We start from the raw sequence: 27918 nt of genomic DNA, 5'->3' as shown, positions 1-27918 counted from the left end.
GCTATGTGGGCCTTTAGACAAAAACACTTCATAGCCCTAGGGTGGGGAGAGGGATACCAGAAGTGAGGAGTTAGTATGGCTGCAGCCAAAGAAGCCTCTTGGGTGTGATTGCAGATCAAGATACCATCTACATACTGGATAGCCAGTGCCTGTCCAAATATGTGGGGGCTGATACAGAAGCTCTGAGCTACCTCCATGTTATGGATATGATTGCCCATGTTAATTGGTAAAGGGTTATGTTCCCCTGGATTTGCCCCTTCAAGGGCAAAAAGAAATTGTAAATCTTTATACATTGGTATACGAAAGAAAGAATCTTTAAGATCTAAAGTAGGAAACCATTGGGTCTTCTGGGATACTTGTATTGAACACCTGGCTTTTACTGACTATTTTGCTCTTGTTATAGAAATTTACTATAAGAGGAAAAAACAGAGACATGATTATAATAGCATCAAAACATCTTTCAGGCTTCAGCCTGAGAGCACTTAACAAAGGATCAATCATTAAACAAATTTATAGATCCTTAATAAACATATTCCTTGTTTAGAATTATAAATCCTAAACAGGCTTATTTCTCAGGGCTGATGACCTTGCTTACCCTGATGGTTTCAAGAAAATTGGCAAGCTTACAAATTAAGGGGAGTTGACATAGACCGCAGAGAAGGGGCTAAGCTTGCTCTTGCCCACCCCAACTATTCTTAGTGTTTTCATGGGCTGTGCTATTTGATACTTCTCCCCACACTGTGAAGTGGGCAAAAAGATGTAAACACCTCATACTTGGAGGTGAACTGATAAGGCTTTCACTTCATCCCTCTTGTTCCACACACAGTAATTACCAATTTTAAGTATAACATGATGACAATAATTTAATTAACAATTTTAGAATTTTCCTAAATAATAGCCAAATAGTTGTAAATAAGTTTCCCTTTTGTTTTAGGGAGAAAACAAAATTTTTTAAAAATTGAAATATATTTTTAAATTAACTTTAGTTAAGGAGATCTAGATTCTGATAATCTTCTAGACAAACTGAATTGTTTTTTTTTTTTTTTCTCCTAATTTGGTTATTTTTCCAATTCACCCAAATTATTTCTCTTTTGTGAGATAGGAAAAGGGGAAAGGTTCCAGTTTTTATTGACAGGACCCTCAGAAGTCCGACTCTAGATAACTTAAAAGCAAGCTGTTTGTAACCAGAGTTCTTAAAATAGTGCAAGAATTTCCACGTCTGGGTGCCCCTGTCAAGGCAAACTTGCTGAGGATGGAGCTCATGATGACCCAGACAAACCTTCTCCCAGTGGCTTGGGGTGTTCCAGCTATAGGATTGGGGGAGAAAAATGGAGGGCTTACCTTGAGGAGGGATTCAACCATGCTGGGTGGTCCTGTGCCAGTGTCTCTGATGGCATACAACCAATTCTAAAGTTCCTAAAGGAGAACTTGAGAGAGTCCTTGCATTGTTTGTGAAGTATGAGCCCTTCATGATTAGTAAAACTCATTTAAAACTTATTTAAAAACTACTTTTTTTTTTGTCAAATATTTCATCTCATTTTTAAATTTTAGACAGAATTTTGTAGCATATTTAAAAGTCCTCCAAATAATTACAGTGGGTTTTGAACCATTTGTTGAAAAAATGCAACAAATTCATTTTGGTCTTCAAGTACAACTTACATGAGAAAAAATATAAATATGCAAAAATCTTTTCATATATGCAGCAACTGATACACTTCTTCCACTTGGATTTGCTTATGTTTATGAGGCAAGTGACAGTCATTAAAGCCAAATATTGAATTACAATCTAAATATAGAAGCAGAATTTTGAATTCATGTATTTCAAAGATTTTTAGACCATGATTTTTGACAATAATAAAACTTTTCATCACAAATAATATTTTGTGAACTAAAATATTTATGCTATTAAAAAGCAAAATAAAAATTATTTTAAAAATTTTCTCATCTGTTATTACTATTTTGTATAAGTTTTACAATATTCATAATAGTCAAGCTGTCAGTGGTACATAATTCATAAATATACATAAATTAAGGATGCTCAAAATTGTTAATATAGAAAATAAACATAACAATAATATTTATATGACACCTGCCAGTCATTTTTCTAATCATTTATTACATCATTTTATGAAATAAAAAAATTAATAAGCCTTGTACTATCACAGACTGTTCTAATAATTGTTATTAGCCTCTGGTGCCTGGAATGTGCCATACTACTAACCCCGCTCCAGAAGCAGTATGTTAAAAGAAGTGAAAGAGAAATACCTAGAAAGCGAGAGGATGATTAAAGACAAGAATACCTTTATTATGACTACCATTATCCACATATCTTATGTGTAGGTTCTGTAATTATTATTGGATTTGCTAATTTTGCTTTTTAGTTTTTACATTATAATAATTACATTATAATAACAGATCATATTGGGGTTTATTTAGATAGAGAAGTCCTTAAGATGCACCTATTTTTGGTGTATATCAGAGATATGACATAGTCCAAGCATATATTCCCATACACATCTTTCTGGAATTTTGAAGATGGGACCAGTCATTCAAAAATATTCTAGAAATGTAGTCATGTGCCTTGGGTATAATTGGAATAAAAATATAATATAGATATCCAAACATAAGACTTCTAACATGAATCTTAATAGTTATTCATGTAAATTTTAAGTCTTTGGAGGAGAAAAATACATTCTTGCTAAAAGCCAAGGTCCAATTGGCAATATTGCTAATATAAATTAAAATAATCTTAACCCAAATTGTAAAATTTCCCCTATGGGTCCCCCTTTTTTTTTTTTTTTTTTTTTACAATTCAAATTATGATATTTGTTACTAAAATGTAATAGTTATAAAAGTTAAACACAGCACTAGAAATTTGCATGTATATGTTGTAATTAATTTACTATATTCTTTTTATCTCTTCTTTACCTCTGCCCACTTTTAGTGATTATGATTTGGTGATGCTGGTTTCGTGATATATTTTTCTCCAGAGGTCTTTGAGACTTAATGGCTATTTTAGCATGACGTTTGTTGTGCAAATAAGTTAAGAATTTGATGATGACGTGTAATATAGCTTTAAAAAGCCAAAACAAAACAAAAAAAAAACATAGATTTAAAAAACTAAAATAGCTTTAGGAGTTTGTGAGGAAGAAAAAAAATGTTTTTAATTTAGAATATTTAAAAGAGATTATAAAGCCTAGTATACATTGTTAATACAACAAAATCTTTTTTAAAAGATTCCTCATATGAAATAAGATCATGAAAGTAACATAGAAATGATATTTCTGACCATTTTAGTGATTCTAAAATCAAATAATGGTCAGTGTCTATGAAAATTTTATAAATGATGTGGAAGGATTTAATGTATCATTCATTATCAGTTTCCTTCAAATATAGATATATAAATGTGAATGAAATTTGATTAGTTAATAGGAAATCCTCTTTACCCATCATCATTTTGGCCAAACGTGGTTTTAGTAATCTGCAAAAAACCTTCCAAACAGGAATAGAATCCTCTCCACGACTTGGTCCCCTGGGAACTCAGTAATCCATGATGTGAAGGTTCCAATTTACCCTGATTATACCCCATTGCTTCCGAAAAGAAAGAAGAGCTCTACGGATTCATGAGATGAGATTGACTTTAATGGCCCTAAACTTCTCCAGGCTTTGAGTGAATTTTGTCAAAACAACCATGCATCTTTAAAAATCAGCAAAGGTTAGTAAATTTATTGATCAAAAAAAGGCAGCAGTATATGAAGACTGGCATCTCAGTTCTACAGAGACTGACAAATTATTTTCATTAAAGGCATTTGGTTCTTGTATTTGTATTGTTTTTAGTATTTGACTATCACTATCATGTGATATCTTTTTCCTCTATCCATGAGATACAATTTGTTCAGGAAGGAAGTTATGCTCTTAATTTGTTGCCTAAATTATATTGAATTAGGTTATGCATATCTGAGGTTTGTGCTTTGTTAAGTTCTCTGAGACAGAAAGATGTTCAAAGCATTAGCATTTTGGATATCTTTATAGGTTACACTTCATATTACTACCATACATGGGAAAGGTCATGACTATCTTTTAGAGCAGGAGTTCTTAACCTCTGATCCATAGGTAGATTTCAAGGTAGATTTCAACTTGGATGGGAAAACAAAATTGCATCTCTATTTTCATAAACCTGTAAATGGAATTTTGCATTTCTTTTTATTTATGAATTTTAAGAACATTCTGTAGAGTCTGTTTTCTTTATCAAACTGCTAAAATGGTCCATAACATTTAAAAAAAAAAAAAAAAAAAAAGGTTAAGAACCTCTGTTTTAGAGGGAACAAAACAAAATAAAAAACTTGCTTAGGATATAGTCTTGGAGGATATCTGTGTTAACTAGAAATATTTAATGCATTTACCTTCCCTTGTTTTGCTTTAATTTAACCAAGCCTTTATATATTTATACATTGTTAAGTATTTTGAGAAAGTGATTAAGGATATTTTACAGAAATGCTTTCCAGTCCTTTTTTCCCCCTGCATTATTATCTCTGTCACTTAAAAGAGGAAAGAGTACATTATAAATGATTTTCTGTAGTATTTGTGAGTGAAGAAAATATTTCATTTAATTATTTATGGAATTTGTACCTATAAGATGTGTGTATGTTTGTGTATTTTCATAAGTATATAAACATTATGTACTTCTTTTGGTTTCTCCTGCTCTCTGTGGAACGAGTTCCATTACTTCTACCTTATCAGGCTTCTCTCTTAGAAGCCACTTCATTGAATAGAACTAGAGGAATGTTTTTTTCAGTCCCTTTCAGAAAGAAATAACCACAACAGATTCCAAGTGCAAAAATCCTGATAAAGAATCTTGGTCTTTTTCAAGGGATATGGCCTTGGGAAAGTCTTTTAACATCTCTGGCCTCTAGATTCTTCATCCACAAAGTAATAGATTTGAATTAGATCACCTCTTGTTTTCTTACATTTCTCAACTTCTTTCCTTTTCCAAAAGGCATGAATTAAAAAGCATTACATAAGTTCTATGAGCAGTAGGATATACTTCATTATTGTTTAAGCTGTTAAATAGCAGTGTAAGCTGTTAAAACTGTTAGCCACAAGTTAACAATTAAATTTTTATCTTCTTCACCAGGAAAAAGTTATATTTTTATGAATATACACACCTACGTGATATATAATGTGTTGTTTTGTCTTATTTATAGGCATGGCATATGTTTTCTCAATCTACCTATTGAAATCATTGTATTGTTTCCACTTATGGAGACCCAAAGCTTTAAAAATAATAATTTTCATAAGCTATGTTGTGGGTCAGACATATTTTTAATATACATTTATACTTACCTGTCTAATATGACCATATCAATAATTATCATTGCCTTATAGTTTGCGGAATCAGATCTATTTATTCTAAAGAAAGGTGTGAGTATTCACAATACTAAATAATTTTATCCCTTGAAATGGAACCCTAATTGTGCTTCCAAAAATGGTAAAAGAAAACAATAATTATACTACATTTAAATTCAAGAATCATAGTGTCTTTGTCCTTAACATGTTGTCATATCACAATAAAATAAGAAAGTATGACTTTCATGAAAAAAATTATTTGAAAACCTTAACATTTAATTGTGGGAGACAATTCCAAGATTCTTTTCTTTCAAGCATCCTATTTTTGAGTACTGGTGCTTTTCTTCTTTCATTATATACTCAACACTTGTTAAGGATGAAATCTTTGAAAACAAACAGCTTGAATACAAATAAGAGAATCATTAATTTACTTGGATACACTTTTATCTTCTTTAAAGTGGCAAACTTTGGGAGACTGAATTATCAATACAATCTAATTGAATACCTTTTAGAAGTAAGATATTTAAAAAAAAAAAAAAAAGATCCCCCAGGGAACAATCATGGATAAATAGATTTGGAAATTAGGGTTTGCTGAGGAGTAAGAATGAGCAACTAAAGTAATATATTGCTGAGGAGTGAAAATGAGCAATATTTTAATAAAATAACTAAAATTTAATTAACAGCTTAGTGATAATGTTATGAAGGAAATATAAATTTACTGTTTTAATATTCCATTTTGTAACAACCCTAATGAGTTCCTTTTTCTTAATAGGATGAGAGATGCCGCAAGAAAAATAGAAGAAAAGCACTTTTCTAATCATGCAACACATGTTGAATTTCTGCCTGTTGAGTGGAGATCAAAACTTGCTCTTGATGGAGGTACATGCAATCTGTTGCCTTCCAGAATTAATTAAGTGCACCTACTCCCTGATTCGTCTATCTGGAAATGAATGAGATGTCTTTCCTTAAATCTCTCAAAATACTTTTTCCTTTCTACATTGCTTTGATATCATATTCAAAATGTATTGGTTATTTGAGGATGTTTTACTTTATCTGACAGACCTTCTTTGAGTATAGGATCTATGGGGCTTTTCTGCATTTGTTTGACTTATACACATTTATTATATTCCATTTCCCCTTCCCCAATTGAACAATAAAAATAAAAAATAAAACTCTTACAGTGAATATGCATAGCTCAACAATAGACATTACCCAAAAATTTAGGCAATAGACATGTCCAAAAATACATGTTTTATTCAGCATGTTAAAATATCATCTCTTTAGCAGATGTAGATATAGCATGTTTCATTTTTAGTCCTCTGGCTAAGGACTGATCAGAGTCATTGATCAGAATTCTAAAACCTTTTAGAGTTGATTTTCTTTATAATGATGTTATATAAATTGTTCTCCCACTTTTGTTCAATTTGGTGCATTAATTTACAGAATATAAATGCAAAAAGATTACAGATTTTTTGGAGAGAACAAGTGAGGGGAAAAATCACTAAAGTAAGGAGAGCAGGGAATATTTCGCGCAAGAAAATCCATTTGAAATGAGGTTTGAAGGAAAAATATGTTTTTCCATTTTCCCCTAAAGTTGTTCTGTTATTTTTCTTATGGCATAGTAATATTGTAGTATATTCATATACTACTTTAAATTGTTTAGCCATTCCCCAATAAATGGTTGTCTTTCAGTTTCTAGTTTTGAGCTGTTGCTACAAAGAAAGCTGCTATAAATATTTTTGTATTTATACATTCTTTGTCTTTCTTGGATCTCTTTGAAGTACAGGCCTAGTAGTGGGTATTTTGGGTCAAAGGGTAAGAATAATTTAGTGACTTTAAGGACCACGGTTCCAAATTACTTTCCAAAGGTCTATGTTTCAGTTCATCGTTTGAGTCTAAATAATGCCAGGCATTGTAATTTTCACCTTAAGAAATTCTTGTTGAATTGAACTAAGAACTGGATAATATTAAACATAGAATGTTTTTTTGTTTATTTACTAATTTTTTTAAATAGAAGGCAAAAATGGGTAATTGAGATTTAATGAATAGATATAAATTAAGAAAGTTGAAGTGAGGACCTTTGAAGCCTATTGAATAATTTCAAAATAGGGAAGATGATTTGAGGGTGATTGAAGTTTTTCTGGTAGGTTACTGATGTCTGCTTCTGAGTTCTGCTTCACCTATTGGGGAAGAAATATGTCTTCGGGTTGTCTTATTACTGTGATGGGCTTTTGTGGATAACAGAGAGAAATGTGACCATACAAATTTGAAGTCACAACAAATTAATTGATAGTGATAACTGTATTTATGGGACCAAGCATAATTGGGATCAGATAGTATTGAAATAGTTTATCATAATTACTCTTTTTTTTTTTTAGTATAGTTCTAGGTGAGACAGTCTAACTTGTAATGTTATAGAGTGGTATGCTCTTTTCTCAGATTATCAGTCCTAGGAACCATGGCAATATCTGTTTCCTTGCAAAATGAAAATGAATTCAATTTCAAGAACATTGTAATTGGGGGCAGCTAAATGGCACAGTGAATACAGCACCAACCCTGAAGTCAGGAGGACCTGAGTTCAAATCTGACCTCAGACACATTTTTTTAATAGCTTTTTATTTACAAGATATATGTATGGGTAATTTTTCAGCATTGACAATTGCAAAACCTTTTGTTCCAACTTTTCCCCTTCTTCCTCCCCACCCCTTCCCCCAGATGGCAGGTTGACCAATACATGTTAAATATGTTAAAGTATACATTAAATACAATATATGTATATATGTCCATACAGTACAGTTATTTTGCTGTACAAAAAGAATCGGACTTTGAAATGGTGTACAATTAGCCTGTGAAGGAAATCAAAAATGCAGGCAGACAAAAATAGAATGATTGGGAATTCTATGTAATGGTTCATAGTCATCTCCCAGAGTTCTTTCGCTGGGTATAGCTGGTTCAATTCATCACTGCTCTGTTGGAACTGATTTGGTTCATCTCGTTGTTGAAGAGAGAGCCACGTCCATCAGAAATGATCATCATATAATATTGTTGTTGAAGTATTTAATGATCTCCTGGTCCTGCTCATTTCACTCAGCATCAGTTCAGGTAAGTCTCTCCAGGCCTTTCTGAAATCATCCTGCTGGTCATTTTTTACAGCACAATAATATTCCATAACATTCATATACCACAATTTATTCTCCAATTAATGGGCATCCACTCAGTTTCCAGTTTCTGGCTACTACAAAGAGGGCTGCCACAAACATTCTTGCACATACAGGTCCCTTTCCCTTCTTTAAAATCTCTTTGGGATATAAACCCAGTAGTAACAAAGGGATCAAATGGTATGCACAGTTTGATAACTTTTTGAGCATAGTTCCAAATCATTCTCCAGAATTGACTTCAGACACTTAATACTTCCTAGCTGTGTGCCTCTGGGCAAGTCACTTAATCCCAACTGCTTCAACACAAATAAGTAAATGAAATAAAGAACACTGTAATTGGGAGTAGTAATGACTTATAGAACAACCATTGTAGGCATTTGTGTATAAGAGTATGTAAGCTTTTCCACTTCCTCATTAAAAAATATCTTTGTGGTCACCAAGAATGGGTGTCTTTATCATTTTCCCAGTCTATAAGTATAGAAGCTATTCATGGGAATCCTACTGCCAGTGGACATGGTACACTGGAAGGAGTAGAGTACTGGCTCTTTCAGAAAACATTCTTCCTCTAATGCTTACTACTTCTTTAACTCTGATCAAATCACTTTACTTTTTTATTGTTTCCTCATTTGTAAAATGAAGAGATTGAACTCTCACTCCAAGTTCCCTTGAAGCTCAAAATCTGTGATGCTATTAAATCTTGTTCAGATGTTTTAACAGTGAGCAGTGAAATGCTGAATTGTAAGAACTGCAGCTAAAACTAGTTTGACTAGCCCTTTAGGATGGAAAGGTGGGCTGAAGGCATTGTAAAAGTCTCTAAATGCCAACCAGAGGATTTTTGTATTTTATCCTAAAAACACTGAAGTTTATCATTTAGGGGAATGACATCAGAAATATTGTTAAGGAACATCAATTTGTCTACCCTGTGGATGATAGATTAGAAACAGAAGAAGCTTGGAAAAATGGAGTCCAGTTAAGAGGCTGTTGCAACAGTGTTATGAGGGTCTAAAACGGGGTGGCATCTAAATGGAGAAAAGGGATGGATCAGAAGTTGTGAATATAGACTTGACAAAAACTTTATGATTATTAGAGGAAGGAATGAAAATTGAGCGTGATTCTAGATCAGGGGTTCTCAAACTACGGCCTGCGGGCCAGATGCAGCAGCTGAGGACATTTATCCCTCTCACCCAGGGCTATGAAGTTTCTTTATTTAAAGGCCCACAAAACAAAGTTTTTGTTTTTACTATAGTCTGATTGGTATAGTGCTAAATAAATAGATTAGTTTAGGTAGTATTGTCATCTTTATTATATTTGCTCACCCAATTCAAGAGCATTTATTATTTTTCCAGTTCGCTAGATCAGACTTAATTTGTGTGGAAAGTGTGTTGTAGTTTTGCTCATAAAGTTTCTAATTTTCCCTTGGCAGATAGATTCCTAAATATTTTATACAATCAGTAGTTACTTTAAATGGAATTTCTCTTTGTAACTCTAACTGTTGGGTTTTGTTAGTGGTATATAAGAATGCTGATGACTTATGTGGGTTTATTTTGTATCCAGCAACTTTGCTAAACGTGTGGATTGTTTCTAATAACTTTTTAGTAGAATCTCTGGGCTTCTCTAAGTATACCATCATATCATCAGCAAAGAGTGATAATTTGGTTTCCTCATTGCCTATTCTTATTCCTTTAATCTCTTTCTCAACTCTTATTGCCAAAGCTAGCATTTCTAATACAATATTAAATAGTAACAGTGATAGTGAGCAACCTTGTTTCACTCCTGTTATTTTACATTAAAAACTTTTTATTTTCAAAATGTATGCATGGATAATTTTCAACATTCACCCTTGCAAAATCTTGTGTTCCAAATTTTTTCTCTCCCTTTCCCTCACCCCCACCTCTAGATGGCAATTAATCCAGTATGTTAAACATCACATTTGATTTTGTCACATAAGTCAATTGAACAAAATAAAAAAAGTCTCATTTACCTTAACATAGCAAGGATATACAACTGAATTACAGTGAAACTTGTCTTCTGCTTTGATAGATGTGGCCTTCCTTGCTTCCTTATGGAAATAGTTCTTGTCATCATGTCAAGTTATGATGATTCATTTAATCTCAGGCACCCATTGAGTCTGAAAGGGCCAGATTCTACATGGCTGAGACTTTTTTATGTCCTTAGACAAGCAAGTTAAACTAGGGCCAATCAAGTTTCGGACATCTTTATTGTCTTTTAGGGGATCTCTGTCACAACCACGCTCACAACTCTATTACTTTCAATTGACTCCTCATTCACATTAATCCCACCCTCTGCATATCCAGTTTGTTGCAAGTTTTTGTCATTTTTGCTTTTACAGTATCATTTGTATACGTCCCTTACTTCTCATGCACTTAGCTGCCACTCTGGTACAAGCTTTCATCATCCATTTGTAAACTATTACAGTAACCTCATGTTTGGTCTCCCTGCCTCAATTCTTTACCTACTTCTACACAATCTCTATTCAGATCCCAGAGTGTGTGTTCTTAAAGCACAAGTCTGACTGTCACCTCCTTCCTCCCACTCTTCCTCTCATAGACATGCACAGTTAACTCAAGCAGCTTCCTATTGCTTTCAGGATCATAATATGAAATCCACTTTTTAAGTCTTTTACAATTTAGCTTCTTGCTATCTTTCCAATTCTTTTTATTTACTCACTTCTATGTACTTTATGATTCAGTGACTGGGCTCCTTGCACTAGACACTCTTATCTCCCAATCCCATGTCTTTTCATTGTCTGGCTCCCATAACCTAAAATGATCTTCTCCCTTACTTGTGTCTCCTAATTTCCTTCAAGACTTGGCCAAATCTTCTGCAAGCTATTCTCTTTGTCCTTTCTCCCCAACTCTTCTATTGAGATTACTTCACATTTTAACTGTGTATAGCTTATATGCTTATAGTTGTTTGCTTGTTGTCTCCTTCATTAGAGCATGGGCTTTTGAGGGCAGAAAATTTGATCTTTCCTTTATTTGTATCCCCAAAACTTAGGCATATAATAAATGCTTGTTGATTGACTTATTAATTGATTATTGAAACTTTAGATAAATAGAAATAGTGTCTTCTTTTTATTTCACTTTACTCAGTTTCCTTGCTTATAGTAAAGAACTTTTGATTTTGATATATCATGATCATTATTAATGAAATCAACACAAAATATCAAAGGGTCTCATTAAATGTTTATTTACTCTTGTAAAGATCCTGCACAGTAACTACTTATTTAGATTCCCATCTCTCATATTCCTCAGGTGCCTAAGAGCAAGTAGATGAAAATGGGGGAGAAGAGGAGTCAAAAGTGTACATGTTAGCAGAAATTTGTAGTCCAACTATTATCTTCTTGCTCTTAGACTGCAGTAACTTTATATTCAATCAGTAGGGTTCCTCAGTTTAGGCAGTTTGACTTGTGATGTCAGTAATTCTGCTAAGAACTGAGTAGATAAACTGGCTCGCACTTTCTTATCTGCTATGTATTATGTTTAATGGCCTACTAATTTAACAACACTTAGTCCTACTTTGAAAAAGACACTATATCAAATATAGAATCTAAAAAGATCAAAATAGAACCCTTAAAGAGTTGACAATATACTGGGTAGGTTCAGAATATACAAACATTAGCAAACAGTTTGATAAGGTACAGATATAACAACTACACAGATTAAAGACTTAGGAAAGAAAAGTGAAACAAGCCTTACCTCTTCTTCAAAGAAGAAAGAAAGAATTCTGAAAAGCAGAAATGAGTAATTTATTTCTGGCTTTGGGGAAGGTTTATACAAAGGTGATTTATATAAGGTTTATATAAGATATGACAGAAAGTCTAATTTGAAGAACAACTAATGATCCAGATTGACTAGACCTAGGCTCTGGTTTATAGACCTGCATCTATGTACTTCCAGGAACTTATATTTTAACGGGGGAAAATAGTATATGAAAGAGTGCTAGAGAACAATGAGCAGTCTTGGATCCATCTCAAACCTTCCCTGAGACTGTGTACTGATACAGAAGGAGGAACAGGATACTGTAGCAATGTGGCTTTGACTTTGTGCAAATTCATGGATTCAGTCCATTAATCTAGAGTAAAGTTTTTAATTGAGGAAGGGATGTGATGGCAAGGAGCTCAGACTAAGGGGATATTAAAGTTGTATTGATCTTTTGCAGAGCCTTTCAATTAGTTGCCTTTTACCTGGAGCAATTTCTGAAACTCCTGCCTATAGAAGTCTATAGAACCAAATTTGGATCATGAGTTTTCCTTGTATAATTCACAGAAGGTCTTCAATCCCTCTGAAATCTTTTAAGAACATAAAAGACATGAAGTCTAGGGAATAAGGAGAAAGAGAGAACAAGTTGGCAAATTAAAGACAACCCACCAGAACGCTTTCAAAGTCCACTTCCAAGCAGCTTAAAAATAACAACCTGAAAATCAAATTTTGGAGCGGCAGACTAACAAAAGGTCAGAGTGAAACATTTTATGGCCTAAAAACTTAGGAAATTGTGAGAAAAACCAATTGAGATATCATGGAGCCCCACAGTATCACACAAGTTTTAACATCTTCCATATTAAAGGATTAGAGAGCTCAGGATATGATATTCTAGAGAGTAAAGGAGGTGGAATTATAACCAAGAATAATCTGTCCAGGAAAAACTTGAGTATAGTCTTTTAGGAGGGAAAAATTGATATATTTAATGAAATACCTGAAAAGACCAGAACTAAATAGAAATTTTGACATTTAAATACAAGACTCAAAAGAAATACTAAAAAGGTAAATATGAAAGAGAAATCATGAGATATTCAATAAAGTTAAACTATTTATATTCCCATATAAGAAGTTGATAACATGTAATTCCTACGAACTTTATTAGGAGTTTACAGTTGAAATGATGTTTCAAAAAAAAAAAAATTAAGGGGTGAGACAGTATGGGATAAAGGGAGACGGAAGAGATAAAATGGGGAAATTTTTCTCACATAAAAGAAGTGGACACGAAAGAGTTTTTATACTGGAGGGGAAAATGGAGTGGGGAAGGGCAATGTTTTTAAACTTCACTTTTATCAGAATTGGTACAAAAAGGGAAAAATAGATATATATTCAGTTGTATATAGAAGTCCAACTTAACCCAGTGGGAAAAAAGGAGGAGAAGAGAAAAAAGAAAGGGAAGGAATGATAAAAGGGAGGTCAGATTAAGGGAGACAGTGGTTAGAAGAAAATAGAATTGAGAAGGCACATGATAAAACAAAAAGAAACAAAATAGGATGGAGGGCAATGCAGAGTCATCTTAACAAATTTCTCTTGATATAGGCCTCATTTCTCTCATATATGTTGACTAAAGAATTGAATCAGATTTATTAGAAATAAGAGCCATTCTCATAAATAATCAAAGGATATAAACAGGCAATTTTCAGAAGAAATCAAAGTTCAAGTTGTCTATAGTCGTGAAAAATCATTGATTAGAGAAAGGCAAATTAACTGAGATACTATTTCACAACTATTAGAAATGACAAATGCTGGAAGGGGTGAGGGAAAAACTGTTCCAACTATTCTGGAGATCAATGCCCAAAGAAAACTGTATACCCTTTGACCTAGGAATACCAATATTATATCTGTATCTCAAAGAGATCAAAGAAAAAGGAAAAAGACAAAATGTACAAAAATATACTTCTTATGCTGGTAAAGAATTGAAAATTGATAGAATGCTCATCACTGAAGAATGACTGAACAAGTTGTGGCAAATGATTGCGATAGAATACTATTGTGCTATGGGAATGATGAGAGGGCTTGTTTAAGAAAAAACATGGCAAGACCTAGATTGTTGTACACAGTAATGGCAAAGTTGTAATGATGATCAATTGTGACTTTTCTACTTTGATCAGTACAATCCAAGATAATTCTAAAAGACTCATGCACTTCCATTCACCTCCAGAGAGAAAAAACTAATGAACTCTTAAGTATAAATTGAAGTATATATATTTTTTCACATTTTTCTTATTAAAAAAAAAAAAAGAGCCTTGAAGTCACAAGGACCTGAGTTCAAATCTCAGACACTTAACAAGTCACTTAACCCCAATTGCCTCAGCAAAACAACAACATGGTGAAAATGGAAGTACTTTGCAGGATTTCACATGTATTAATTCATATCCTATTCCTATTTTCTATTTAGTAGATAGGGGAGGATTCAAGAGAGGGAGACAATTTGGAACTCATTTTGTAATGCCGGAGAAACTGAGCAAGACAGAAATTGGAGACCAATTTAATAGTTTATTAAATGGAGAGATTTACTGGGACCAAATGGATTCATGGTTAGTCCCAGGGCTGAACAAGACTATTCTCTCAAAGAATCCAGCCCTGAGTATTTTTATAGGATAACAAGAACAATGACATAATGGGGGAGGTACCTGGATGGGGATAACCTAATGGGAGGAGGCACCTAGGTTGACACAATGAAGGGAGGTACTGGAGAGGTTACAGGTATTCTAATGATGTCTAAAATGGATAGACCTTTATCCAGTCAAACATTAAGAAGGAATGATTATAGCCTAAAGATATAAAATCTTTATCTCATCAAACATTAAGAGGGAAAGGTTATAACCTGAGGCAGAGTAACTAAATAGGACAATTGGAGAAACTGGTTCGGGACATTAAAAGGGAACTGTGGCATAACAGTTTTTAAAAAAGGAATGTTAAAAATAATGTATCAGACATGTCACCTTGAAAATCTGTGACTAAAAAAAAAAAAAAGCACATAGCATTAAATATCAGGAGATACAAATCAGAAGGAATATAAATCAGAGCCAAAGAAGACCTTGGCATCGATCAGAACCCTAAAACAAATAGGGGAAATAAGACTGGAAGAATTAGTAAACAGACAAAAATATTCCACATGAAGTGCTAGTGCTAGGAATCCCAAAACCCAAATCCAAGAGAAAAGAACAATTCTAAAACATCTAAACCCTACCAGATCGTTTAGTATTCCTGGACAAAATTGAAGCAAGTGATTGTTTTTTGTCCTTTAAATTAATGACACTGTGAAAGAGATAAGATCATTGAATCAAATTGGATAGAAAGATAATAGAATTATTCAATTCTTATTTTGTTTTCTCTGCCAAGGGTAATGGTTTTTGTATTAGAAAGGAATGAAAATGCCTGATGAGGAGTTGAAATCCAAGATAATGAAGCCAAGAAGAAAGTACTTAATTAGCCCATCATTAAGCCCAAATTCATTGTACCCCAACGTAATGGCAAATATCTTAAATCAGTCCTTCTTAGTGATCTTTAAAACCAGAAATAACAAGAGCAAACCTAAAAAAGGGGGAGGTATTGTTCCAGTTTTCAAATGGCTTTCAATATCTTTCAAATAGAAGAGAATTGTGTTTACCACTGTATTGCGATGTCTTGGATTCTGGCAGAATTCAAGAACATTATTAAAAGAATTGGTAATCATCACCTAAAAAAAGAAAGTAATAGTGACAGAAGACCAGTATTGTTTAGTCAGGAATAGGTCATTTCAAAATGACCTCGCTTCCTTTTTTGATAAAATTTCCAAGCCATTAGGTAAGGAGAATACTGTATATAGTTTATATAGATAGACTTTGAGCATTTAAGAAAGTCTTTAATAACCTTGTGGACAAAAATGGACGGGATGGAGAGATGTAGGCCTGGTTAGTTAGAATTAGATGGGTTTGGAACCAGTTCAGTGGTGGTGTTATTAAAGGGTCAGTATCAACATTGAGGAATATCTCAAGGAATATGTATTTACCCTTGGTGATAGATACCATTTTTATTACAATGGCCTTGGCACATTATAGGTGCTTAATAAATGCTTTTCAATTAATTATTTTTGTGTGGGATGGGTCCGGGACAAGACCCCCTTCCCAATCCAATTAACTAATCAGAGACATCAGGTACAAAGAGAAAACATTTATTTAATCCCTGCAGGGAGCGGCCCAGACATATATCTGGGAGCCATCCCAACTCTCGCCATGTGCTCCTGGCACCTAGTCAGATTCCGGCTTGTCCAGGGTTCAAAAGCAAAAGATTCAAGCCTTCTCGTTGGATAGACCAACAGGATGTAACCATCCTTGATGATCACTAATACTGGCTGCCTTCCACAGGTCATGTCACTTCCTGCAACTTCCTGTATCTCAGTTTCAAAGTTCATTCCTCCAGAGAACAAATGACCTCCCCAAGGTCTCAAAGTTTCTGGGACTGAGAAATACTTCATCAAATCAGTCCCATTCATTATTTACCTGGAATAAGGGTATAAGTGCTTATCACATTTATGGTTGATTCAAAACTGAGAGGAATAGTTACCATGTTAGATGACATGATTTAACATGCTCTTGAATCTAATGATTTAAGGAGAATAGGTATAAATTTCTGGGCAGCTAGGTGGCACCATGGGTAGAATGTTTGACTTGCAATCAGAAAGACTCCTCTTCCTGAATTCAAATCAAACTTCAAACACTTACTAGCTGTGTGACCCTGAAAAGCCACTTAACTCTTGTTTGTTTAAGTTTCCTTATCTATAAAATGAATTGGAGAAGGAAATGACCAGCTACTCTATATCTTTATCAAGAAATTCCCAAATGGGATCATGCATGAAGAATAGGAAAGACTACTGACACAACTGAACAACATAAATTCCTACATGTAGATTCAATAAATTATATTAATACATATATAATGAGAAAAAGATATGGCCAGATTCATTATTGAAGGTTCATCATCAGTATATTTAGGAGGGAACTAGAAGCTCTAGTTAACAGAATGATTTAGCACCTGAGTAATTTAATTCATTAACAGAGACACTGTGTCCAAAAAAAGTGAGGGAATAATTCCAGTCATGTTTAGCAAATATGAAAAGCTCATGTATGCTTTGAGTAGAGTGATTGAAATGGGGAAACCCTTAAGATCACAGGTATTGGTTGAAAGAATAATAAACATGTTTTAACTTAGAAAAAGAGATATCTTAGCAGTCACCTTATCTAATACTCTAGTATAACAATTAACTGACCTCCCTTAAGTAATAAGCAGCAGAGCTTAGATATGATAAAGACCAAGTTTTCGTAAATCAAATGAGCAACATGATGATGGATTAGACATTTTCTTCAATCTCCATTTTCTCCAATCCCTCAAAAAAACCCAAAATTGAAACTATGCACCAAAGTTGTTTCTGTGGTCTAGAATAGACCACAGAATTTTTCTAATCCTCCAACCCAGGAACTGATGCTCATTGCACTTGAACCCACTGAAAACACCTCTTACATACCAATCAGAGTCCCAAAAAACTATTTTAATGACCTAGAAAAAATAACAACAAAGTTCATATGGAAAAACAAAAGGTCAAGAATTTCAAGGGAATTAATGAAAAAAAAATCAAATGAAGGTGGCTTAGTTGTACCAGATCTAAAATTATATTATAGAGCAGCAGTTACCAAAACTATTTGGTATTGGCTAAGGAATAGATTAGTTGATCAGTGGAATAGATTAGGTTCAAGGGATAAAACAGTCAACAAATATAGCAACCCCTAGTCTTTGACAAACCCAAAGATCCCAGCTTTTGGGATAAGAACTTACTGTTTGATAAAAATTGCTGGGAAAATTGGAAACTAATATGGCAGAAACTAGGCATTGATCCATACTTAACGCCGTACACCAAGATAAGATCAAAATGGGTTCATGACCTAGGCATAAAGAATGAATTTATTAATAAATTAGAGGAACATAGGATAGTTTACCTCTCAGACCTGTGGAAGGGGAAGGTCTTTATGACCAAAGCAGAACTAGAGATCATTACTGATCACAAAATAGAAAATTTCGATTATACCAAACTGAAAAGTTTTTGTACAAACAAAACTAATGCAGACAAGATTAGAAGGGAAGCAATAAACTGGGAAAATATTTTTACAGTCAAAGGTTCTGATAAAGGCCTCATTTCCAAAATATATAGAGAATTAACTCTAATTTATAAAAATCAAGCCATTCTCCAATTGAAAATGGTCAAAGGATATGAACAGACAATTCTTAGATGAAGAAATTGAAACTATTTCTAGTCATATGAAAAGATGCTCCAAGTCATTATTAATCAGAGAAATGCAAATTAAGACAACTCTAAGATACCACTACACACCTGTCAGATTGGCTAAGATGACAGGAAAAATAATGATGATTGTTGAGGGATGCGGAAAACTGGGACATTGATGCATTGTTGGTGGAGTTGTGAACTAATCCAACCATTTTGGAGAGTAGTTTGGAACTATGCTCAAAAAGTTATCAAACTGTGCATACCCTTTGATCCAGCAGTGTTACTACTGGGATTATATCCCAAAGAGATTATAAAGAAGGAAAGGGACCTGTATGTGCACGAATGTTTGTAGCAGCCCTTTGTAGTGGCTAAAACTGGAAACTGAATGGATGTCCATCAGTTGGAGAATGGTTGAATAAATTGTGGTATATGAAAATTATGGAATATTACTGTTCTGTAAGAAATGACCAACAGGATAATTTCAGAAAGGCCTGAGAGACTTACATGAACTGATGCTGAGTGAAATGAGCAGGACCAGGAGATCATTATATACTTCAACAACAATACTATATGATGACCAGTTCTGATGGACCAGGCCATCCTCAGCAACGAGATCAACCAAATCATTTCTAATGGAGCAGTAATGAACTGAACTAGCTATACCCAGAAAAGAACTCTGGGAGATGACTAAAACCATTACATTGAATTCTAATCCCTATATTTATGCACACCTGCATTTTTATTTCCTTCACAAGCTAATTGTACAATATTTCAGAGTCTGATTTTTTTCTACAGAAAAATAATGTTTTGGTCAGGTATACTTATTGTGTATCTAATTTATATTTTAATATATTTAACATCTACTGGTCATCCTGCCATCTAGGGGAGGGGGGGATGGTGGGGGGGTAAGAGGTGAAAAATTGGAACAAGAGGTTTGGCAATTGTTAATGCTATAAAGTTACCCATGTATATATCCTGTAAATAAAAGGCTATTAAATTAAAAAAAAAAAAAAACACCTTTTACACTATGGCACCAAAGCTATACCAGCAGACCCAAGGACACAAGTAAGGTTTACATCAAAACTCAATCCTCCCACTTTCCAGTATTGTGGAAAAACTGATTCTAAACTGAGGAAGCTTGCTCAGACCTTCACCTGGTCACAAAAACATGCTAGGGCTGCATCCCAGAAGCAACAGCACTGCAAAACCCTGAACAAATGATTCTAGGGAAGAGGCCAAATTTCTAGTGCTAGGCCAAAGACCTGAGGAACAGAAGTAATCAACAAGTCACAAGAATAGGATACCATGCAAATGGGGTACTATGCAATACTCCAAGCCTCAGGGAAAGAGTATAGCACGCAGGTAGGGCTAGTTGTGACCAAAAGTCAATTGAGGCCGAGACCTGAGTGTAGCAAAACATAAATTAAGCATGTCTTAAATTAAGTGGAGTTAGAGATACTTTTGGGTCAAACCCCAAGGAAATCGACATGAGAGGGGAACTACTCAGAAAGTAAAGATATGGAAACAGGGAGGAATAAAAGACTCAGTATCAAAGATTTCAGGAAGAAAACTCAAGAGACCTTATGTATACACAGAAATCAACATGAAATACAGTAACAACAAAAAGAAGTATGGTGTCCAGCTCCAATGAGTATGGGCCCCTCTAAATACTTCAAAGTAAAGAGAAATGTTCCAACACTTGATGACAGTTAGATGCTGTAGCATTTGAGAACATCTCTACAATACCTCTTTCTGAGTGGTTTAAAAGAAAAATGAGGATTATTAAAGCAAAATTTGAATACTGCACAACAAAAATAGTAGAATAGATAAACTTGAATAAGCAAGCCTCAGGAAAAAAAACCAAGAGAAAACATTTGGTTGAAAATACAAATACATAAAAATGAGTGACAACCAAAAAGAAGAAAAGCAGCATTACTGTGCAAGTAAAACAAAGATTACAAAGACAAGATTGCAAACATATAACCTAATAATCATAGGGACTCTACTATCATGTTAACATTATAATAAAGAAAAGATAAAAGAACTGTCCAGAACTTCTGAATGTAGAAAATAACATTCTAATTCTAAGATTTCAAAGATCACTTCTGCACAAGGCTGCAAACTCCAAGACATATAGTGGTTAAATGCAAAAATTCAATTCTGAAACTATTCTACAAACCATTAGGAGAAAGACTTTCAAATAAAAAGGAAATTTGAATGATGCAAGACTTATTTCAAACCCATTAATAAAGAAATGGACTAATGGGTTCCAAAGAGCAATGAAATTCAGGTTGACCTCTTCTACAAATTTGAATTTAACTATACAGGACAAAACATGGACATTTTTAGAAGGAAAACCAGAACTAAAGAATTATTTGTTTTTTGAACACTCCAATAGAAATGGAAGAGTAAATAGATGCAATGAACAAGGGCAGCAGCAAAGGGACTAATAAGAGACTTCTTTCCAAATGTATACAAGGAGAAAAAAGTGGAGAAAGAAAGTGGACAGGGAATTATGGACAGAATCTGTTGATATCCTTCCTACAGTTGAATCAGTTCTGTGGAACTATATTACAAGATGGGGAAGGGCAGCAGGAAAAAAGAGTGTGTGATGAAATATTATTCAAGTATTTAAAGACTGGCATGTGGAAGAAGAGTTATACTTGTTCTTTTGTTGACCAGAGAAATTGAATGTAACATCTACAGATCAAAGTTGTAGAATTATTTGAGAAATAGGCTCCTCTGGGGGTATTCAAGTGAAGGCTGAATAACCAGATGTTTTGAGAAGCGACCTTTTCAGGTATTGGTTGAACTAAATTGGTGATTCTTATAGAATCAAGGAAACTAATTAAGAGGTTAACTCCCAACAGAAAGATGCTAAAACATAAATTGATTAAGATTTTGGCAGTTTTGTATGAAATGTACATGAGGTTAAGGAGAAAAAATCAGCAGAATCTGTCAGTGAGAAATGAGAGGAAGCAAGCAAGGAATGTTCTTCCACCTTATTACGCCTCAAAAAACCCTTTCTTTTCCAACACAGCATCATTTCTGTTTGAATACATTCCTGATCCTTCTAATTGCTAAAATGCCCTACTTTCCAAATTACCTTGTTTTTAACTGCTCTGTATATACTTGCATTTATTCACTTTGTGGCTTTGAGATATAGAATAGATATAGATATAGATAAAGATATATTTGTCTCCCCATTAATATATGGGTTTTGCCATGTAGTGATTATTTCAGCCTTTGAACTTTTATCTCATATCTGGCACAATTTTTAGTATTTAGTAGACACTTGATAACTACTTATTGATTGATTGAAGACATGAAAGTGGAATGCACAAAATGAGAAACATTAAGAAGGCTGCGAAAATAGGTTGAAATCAAGTTATAAAGAGCTTTAAATGCCAAATAATAAAGGAATCTATTTAATCATAGAAGCATTTGGCCAACACTGGAGCTAATTAAAGCCGAGGCATGACATAACCTGACTTTTGCTTTAGTATAATTCACTTTTATTTTGTTGTTGTTGTTGTTGCTGTTGTTGTTGTTGTTACCATTAATAGTATTTTATTTTTCCAAATACACGCAAAGATAGTCTTCAACATTTAACCTTGCAAAAACTTGTGTTCCTCTCTCTCCCCTCCCTTCTCCCCAAGTAACAAGCCATCTATTATAAGGTTAACATGTGCAATCCTTCTAAACATGTTTCTGTATTCCTCATGCTGTACAAGAAAAATCAGATAAAAGGGGGAAAAACATGAAAAAGAACAAAACAAGCAAACAAATAACAAAAAAAATTTAAAAAGATGAAAATACTACACTTTGATCTACATTCAGTCTTTATAGTTCTCTCTCTGGATGTGGGTGGGACTTTCCATCACAAGTCTATTGGAATTGCCTTTAATCACCTCATTGTTAAAGAGTGTTTGGCATTTATTTTGAGAATAGATTGGAGAAAGTAAAGGTTTTGGTGAAAGTGAGAAAGCATCAAGAATCAACCTTGATAAGAATGTTGGTGAAGACATCCACTATTAATAGAAACAAGGAAGTTTGTAACAGATGCAGAAGAAGAGTTACAAAAAAGGAAAAGATAATATTTTGGATCTTTTACGTTAAAAATACCTATGGACTTTCCAGCTTGAAATATATTATAGGCAACTGGTGATGTGGAACTGAAGTTCAAGAGAGATTAGGACTGGTAGGTTTTGTCTGACTCCTTTTAGGTAAAAGGAGATAATAATTGACTCCATGGGAAAAAAAAAAAACAGAATCCTAAAGGAGAAAATATAAAGAAAAAAGAAGCGTCCAGAGCAAAACAACTGCTAATTATCTGTACACAAAAATTTTAGATTTGGTGTTTACCCATAATTATTCTAAGCAATCCCTATGAAATGTCAAAAAGTACAAAAAGTAAAAATAAGGAAAGAAGAGCAATATGGTGAGGAGTAGAATATCTCATACATTTAACCAAGTGGTCATTTAATAACACCCAAAGCAGTGAACTACCCTCCTCCACTTTTATGAACTTATTACCCAGATATAAAGGCAAAAATCAATGTAATCACTAATAAATTGTTGGTGGAATTGTGAATACATCTCCATTCTGGAGCGCAATTTGGAACTATGCTCAAAAAGTTATCAAATTGTGTATATCCTTGATCCAGCAGTGTTTCTACTGGGCTTATACCCCAAAGAGATACTAAAGAAGGGAAAGGGACCTGTATGTGCCAAAATGTTTGTGGCAGGTCTCTTTGTAGTGCCCAGAAACTGAAAACTGAATGGATGCCCATCAGTTGGAGAATGGCTGAATAAATTGTGGTATATGAATATTATGGAATATTATTGTTCAGTAAGAAATGACCAGCAGGATGATTTCAGAAAGGCCTGGGGAGACTTACATGAACTGATGTTGAGCGAAATGAGCAGGAGCAGGAGATCATTATATACTTCAATAACAATACTATATGATGATCAATTCTGATGGACATGGCCATCTCCAGCAATGAGATGAACCAAATCAGTTCCAATAGAGCAGTAATGAATTGAACTAGCTACACCCAGCGAGAAAACTCTGAAAGATGACTATGAACCATTACATACATATAGAATCATAAAAGGTGTATTAGTTGATCGTAGCAGAATCGTGGGTATGATGCTCGTACTCATAGAAAAGCCATGGGGAGGAGGAGTGTTTTTAGTATAAATGAAAGAGTATTCATATGGGAGAAGCTTGATGTAAGAGAGGGTCCTAGGAATAGGATAGTTGTGATGGCATTTATAGCAATGATGTTAGCATATTCTGCTAGGAAGAATATAGCGAAAGGGCAGCAGCGTATTCTACATTAAAGCCGGATACCAGTTCGGATTCTCCTTCGGTTAGGTCAAACGGTGCTTGGTTCGTTTCTGCTAGTGTAGAGATATATCATATTATAGCAAGGGGTCATGTTGTAATGATTAGTCAGAAGTTTTCTTGGGTGATTGAGAGTGTTTTTAGTGTAAATGAGCCACTGATTAGTATGATTGATAGGAGGATGATAGCTAAGGAGACTTCCTATGAGATGGTTTGTGCAACTGCTAGTAGAGCTCCAATTAGGGCATATTTTGAGTTAGAGGCTCATCCTGATCATAGGATTGAGTAAACTGATAGGCCAGATAGGGAAAGGACAAAGATTAGTCCGAGGTTTAGGTCTAATAGGGTGTTGGGTATGGATAATGGGGTTCAAATTGTTAGGGCGATGGAGAGGGCTAGAATGGGGGCGATAATGAATATTGAGATGGAAGAAGTTAGTGGACGAAGGGGTTCTTTTGTGAATAGTTTCACTGCGTCAGCGAATGGTTGTAGGAGGCCATAGGGACCTACAATGTTTGGTCCTTTTCAGAATTGTATGTAGCCTAACACTTTGCTTTCAATGAGTGTCAGGAAGGCTACTGCTAGGAGGATAGGAATAATATAGAGTAGAAGGTTTATTGTGAACATTTATTAAGAAGAGGGTTTGAACTTCTGGGAGTAAAGGCTTAAACTTTATGCAATTACCAACTCTGCCATCTTAACACCCTGTTTTTGGGGAGAAATACAAATTGATTTAGTATATTCAGATCGATTCATATGTTGGTTCTAGGGCTTATTGGAGATGTTGGCCCTATTTCCCTTGTCCTTTCGTACTGGGAGAAATGAATTTACAGATAGAAACCGACCTGGATTTCTCTGGTCTGAACTCAGATCACGTAGGACTTTAATCGTTGAACAAACGAACCTTTAATAGCGGTTGCACCATTTGGGTGTCCTGATCCAACATCGAGGTCGTAAACCCTAATTTTCGATATGGGCTCTCAAATAGGATTGCGCTGGGGTAACTTGTTCCGTTGATCAAGAGATGGGTCAATAACTGGTATTGTTACACTTAGATTGGTTAATCAAGGTTATATTCATTTGGAGGTTGTTTTATGCTCCAAGGTCACCCCAACCAAAGACTATAACTCAGGGGTTTATACGGGTTGTTCCAGTAGGTTATATGTTAGTATGTGTTGAGTTATGCGACTTAAGCTCCACAGGGTCTTCTCATCTTGTATAAGTATTCCCACCTCTGCACGGGAAAGTCAATTTCATTGATTGGAAATAAAAGACAGTTGAGCCCTCGTGATGCCATTCATACTAGTCCCCAATTAAGAGACAAGTGATTATGCTACCTTTGCACGGTCAGGATACCATGGCCATTAAAGTCATAACTCACCGGGCAGGTAGTGCCTCTAATACTGGTAAATGCTAAAGGTGATGTTTTTGGTAAACAAGCGGGGCTCATGCTTGCCCAGTTCCTTTTATTCCTTTTAATCTTTCCTTTATATGCACTCCTGGGTTGGGTTAACAATGTGTGAAGTAGGGATACTAGTATGTGGTTATAGCTATTTATTTGGTTAAGTATAAGCGGTTGTTCCTATCTGTATTCATGCTTGTACAAGGAGAATATGTTCAGGTTACTCATATTAGCATTATATCTTCTAAATAATTATAGAATTGTATGTATGTATTAGAATTCCCAATCCCTATATTTTTGTCCACATGCATTTTTGGTTTCCTTTACAGGCTAATAGTACACTATTTCAAAGTCCAATTCTTTTTGTACAGCAAAATAACTGTTAGGACATGTATACTTATATTGTATTTAATTTATACTTTAACATATTTAACATGTATTGATCAACTTGCCATTGGGGGGAGAGGGTGTGGGGAAGGAGGGGAAAAATTAGAACAAAAGGTTTTGCAATTGTCAATGCTGTAAAATTACCCATGCATATAACTTGCAAATAAAAAGCTATTAAAAAAAATTTAAAAAAGACAATCCCAAAGTATTAATGATGGGAGAAAAAAAAATCAATGTAATCCATTGACTCATTAGATTTTTCTAATAGTGTTTTATTTACAACAATATTAGTTAATTTTTCCAATACTATTTGATTTATAATATTCTTTAACTGTATAATTTTAGTTGCATACATATTTTTTATTTCTATACATAAAGGTTTTTGAATGTTTAACGGCCTTTATCTTTATTTCTAGACACTGTTGATTCAATTACTCCTGACAAAGTAAGAGGCTTAAGGGATATGTTGAACAGCAGTGCAATGGACATAATGTATTATACAAGTCCACTTTATAGAGATGAAGTAAGTATTTTTAATATATTGTTCTTTCCTGTTGCAGAGTATTCAGAATTTTAATGCAATTTTACTCTTGAAAAGGAGACTTATGAGAATTCATCTATTAATAATCTACACTTAATGTGGTGATGTACCTTAATCCTGTATTTTAGAATCTATTTTTTTTAAGCCCTTTCTCTCCTGAGGACTTTATGGGTAGAGAGTTTTTCCCTTTTTCAGAGAAAAAGTAATTTTTTAGGTAAATAAAGTGTTATTATTCATGTGTTGCTATTTACTCCTTATCCATTCAAAACTATTTCTAAAACCATATAATAGGAAAATTTTCATATTATTTATGACTTACATGAGATCATACAGCTAGTAATGTCTGAAGCTAGATTTAAACTCAGTTTTTTCTGACTCCAGCACTTGTGATCTATCTACCACACTACTCACCTGTCCATGTATTTTCTACAGTCATTGCAAAATGGTACAGTAGAAAATTATGCTAGGTTTAGAACCTGAGGACCTGGCTTTAAATTCTACTTTTGCTGATTAAATAACTGTTTAATCATAGGGCCACTTAGCTTTTCTGGCCTCGTTTTCTTGATATGAAAATCAAGAAATTGTAGTAAGCCTCTTCTAGTTCTAAATCTATATTTTTTTTTCCCCTGAGGCAATTGGGATTAAGTGATTTGCTCAGTCACACAGCTAAGGAAGTGTTAAGTGTCTGAGGTCAAATTTGAACTCAGATCCTTCTGATTTCAAGGCTGGTGCTCTATCTACTGCACCACCTAGCTAACCCTAAATCTATGAAACTTATGAAGGTATCTAATCATCTTTTATATTGTTGCTGCTTTTTCTGTTGACATGACAATTCTTAACAAATACCCAAACAAGCCTCTTTATAAAATGTCTCAAATGAATTAAAAACTGCCTAAAAATTACTATTTTTATTTTTATACATTGACAAATGATAGTGCATGTCACAAAATATATTTCTGCTTTTTAAAACTTAAAATGCTTTACAAATATGAGTTGTTAACTATCACCAATAATACCTCTATGGTATAATTCTCTCTTACATGAGAGAAAGAAAAACAGTACTTATCTTTATCTAAGGCTTCTTTCTTAATTTTTACTTATATAACAGGGACATGAATGTTGCTTAATTCTAATCAAATTTTTGTCTAGTTCTTAAAAACTGGTCAAAAATGAAAGTACTAAAGTCCTTAAACAACTTGTTGCTCCATATCAAAAGAAATTAAAATATTTAAGGCAATTTTAGTTTGTACATTTATGATTGCACAAGTCATACTTTTAAAATTAATATAAACATGATTTTATGCATAAAATAATAAATGATTAATCCAGTTTTCAAAAGGCAAGAGAGTAGAGTTTGTAAAATATAAGTTAGTGAACTTAACTTTTAACTCATTGGAATTTTCTAGAGCATTTTAATAAAGAGTGATTAGTGAGGGGCAGCTAGGTGGTGCAGTAGATAGAGCACCAGCCCTGAAGTCAAAAGGACCTAAGTTCAAATGTGGCCTCACACACTTAACACGTCCTAGCTGTTTGACTCTGGGCAAGTCACTTAACCCCAATTGCCTCAACCAAAAAAAAAAAAAAAAAGTGATTAGTGAATGTTTTTCTCTTTTAAAAAAAAAAAAAAAGAAAGAAAACTGATCATAAAGGACAATCATGACTTTTATCAAGAGCATATTTTACAAAGACT

The 27918-nt window shown here is 33.9% G+C and overlaps 1 protein-coding gene across 9 annotated transcripts in view; it reads left to right on the top strand.

Moving 5' to 3' along the window:
• DDHD1 (DDHD domain containing 1) overlaps positions 1 to 27918 on the top strand; it is a 139626-nt gene that overhangs the window by 56612 nt on the left and 55096 nt on the right. For all 9 annotated transcript variants that reach the window (XM_031952851.1, XM_031952846.1, XM_031952850.1 and 6 more), the window contains 2 exons: positions 6119 to 6225; positions 26104 to 26210. In XM_031952851.1, coding sequence (XP_031808711.1) covers positions 6119 to 6225; positions 26104 to 26210 — 214 coding nt within the window. The remainder of the gene's footprint in view (positions 1 to 6118; positions 6226 to 26103; positions 26211 to 27918) is intronic.

This window comes from Sarcophilus harrisii, chromosome 2, assembly GCF_902635505.1.
Source record: "Sarcophilus harrisii chromosome 2, mSarHar1.11, whole genome shotgun sequence".
Classification (NCBI taxonomy): Eukaryota; Metazoa; Chordata; class Mammalia; order Dasyuromorphia; family Dasyuridae; genus Sarcophilus; species Sarcophilus harrisii.
The sequence above is the reverse complement of the archived record's forward strand: the minus strand, read 5'-3'. Positions and strand labels throughout refer to the sequence as shown.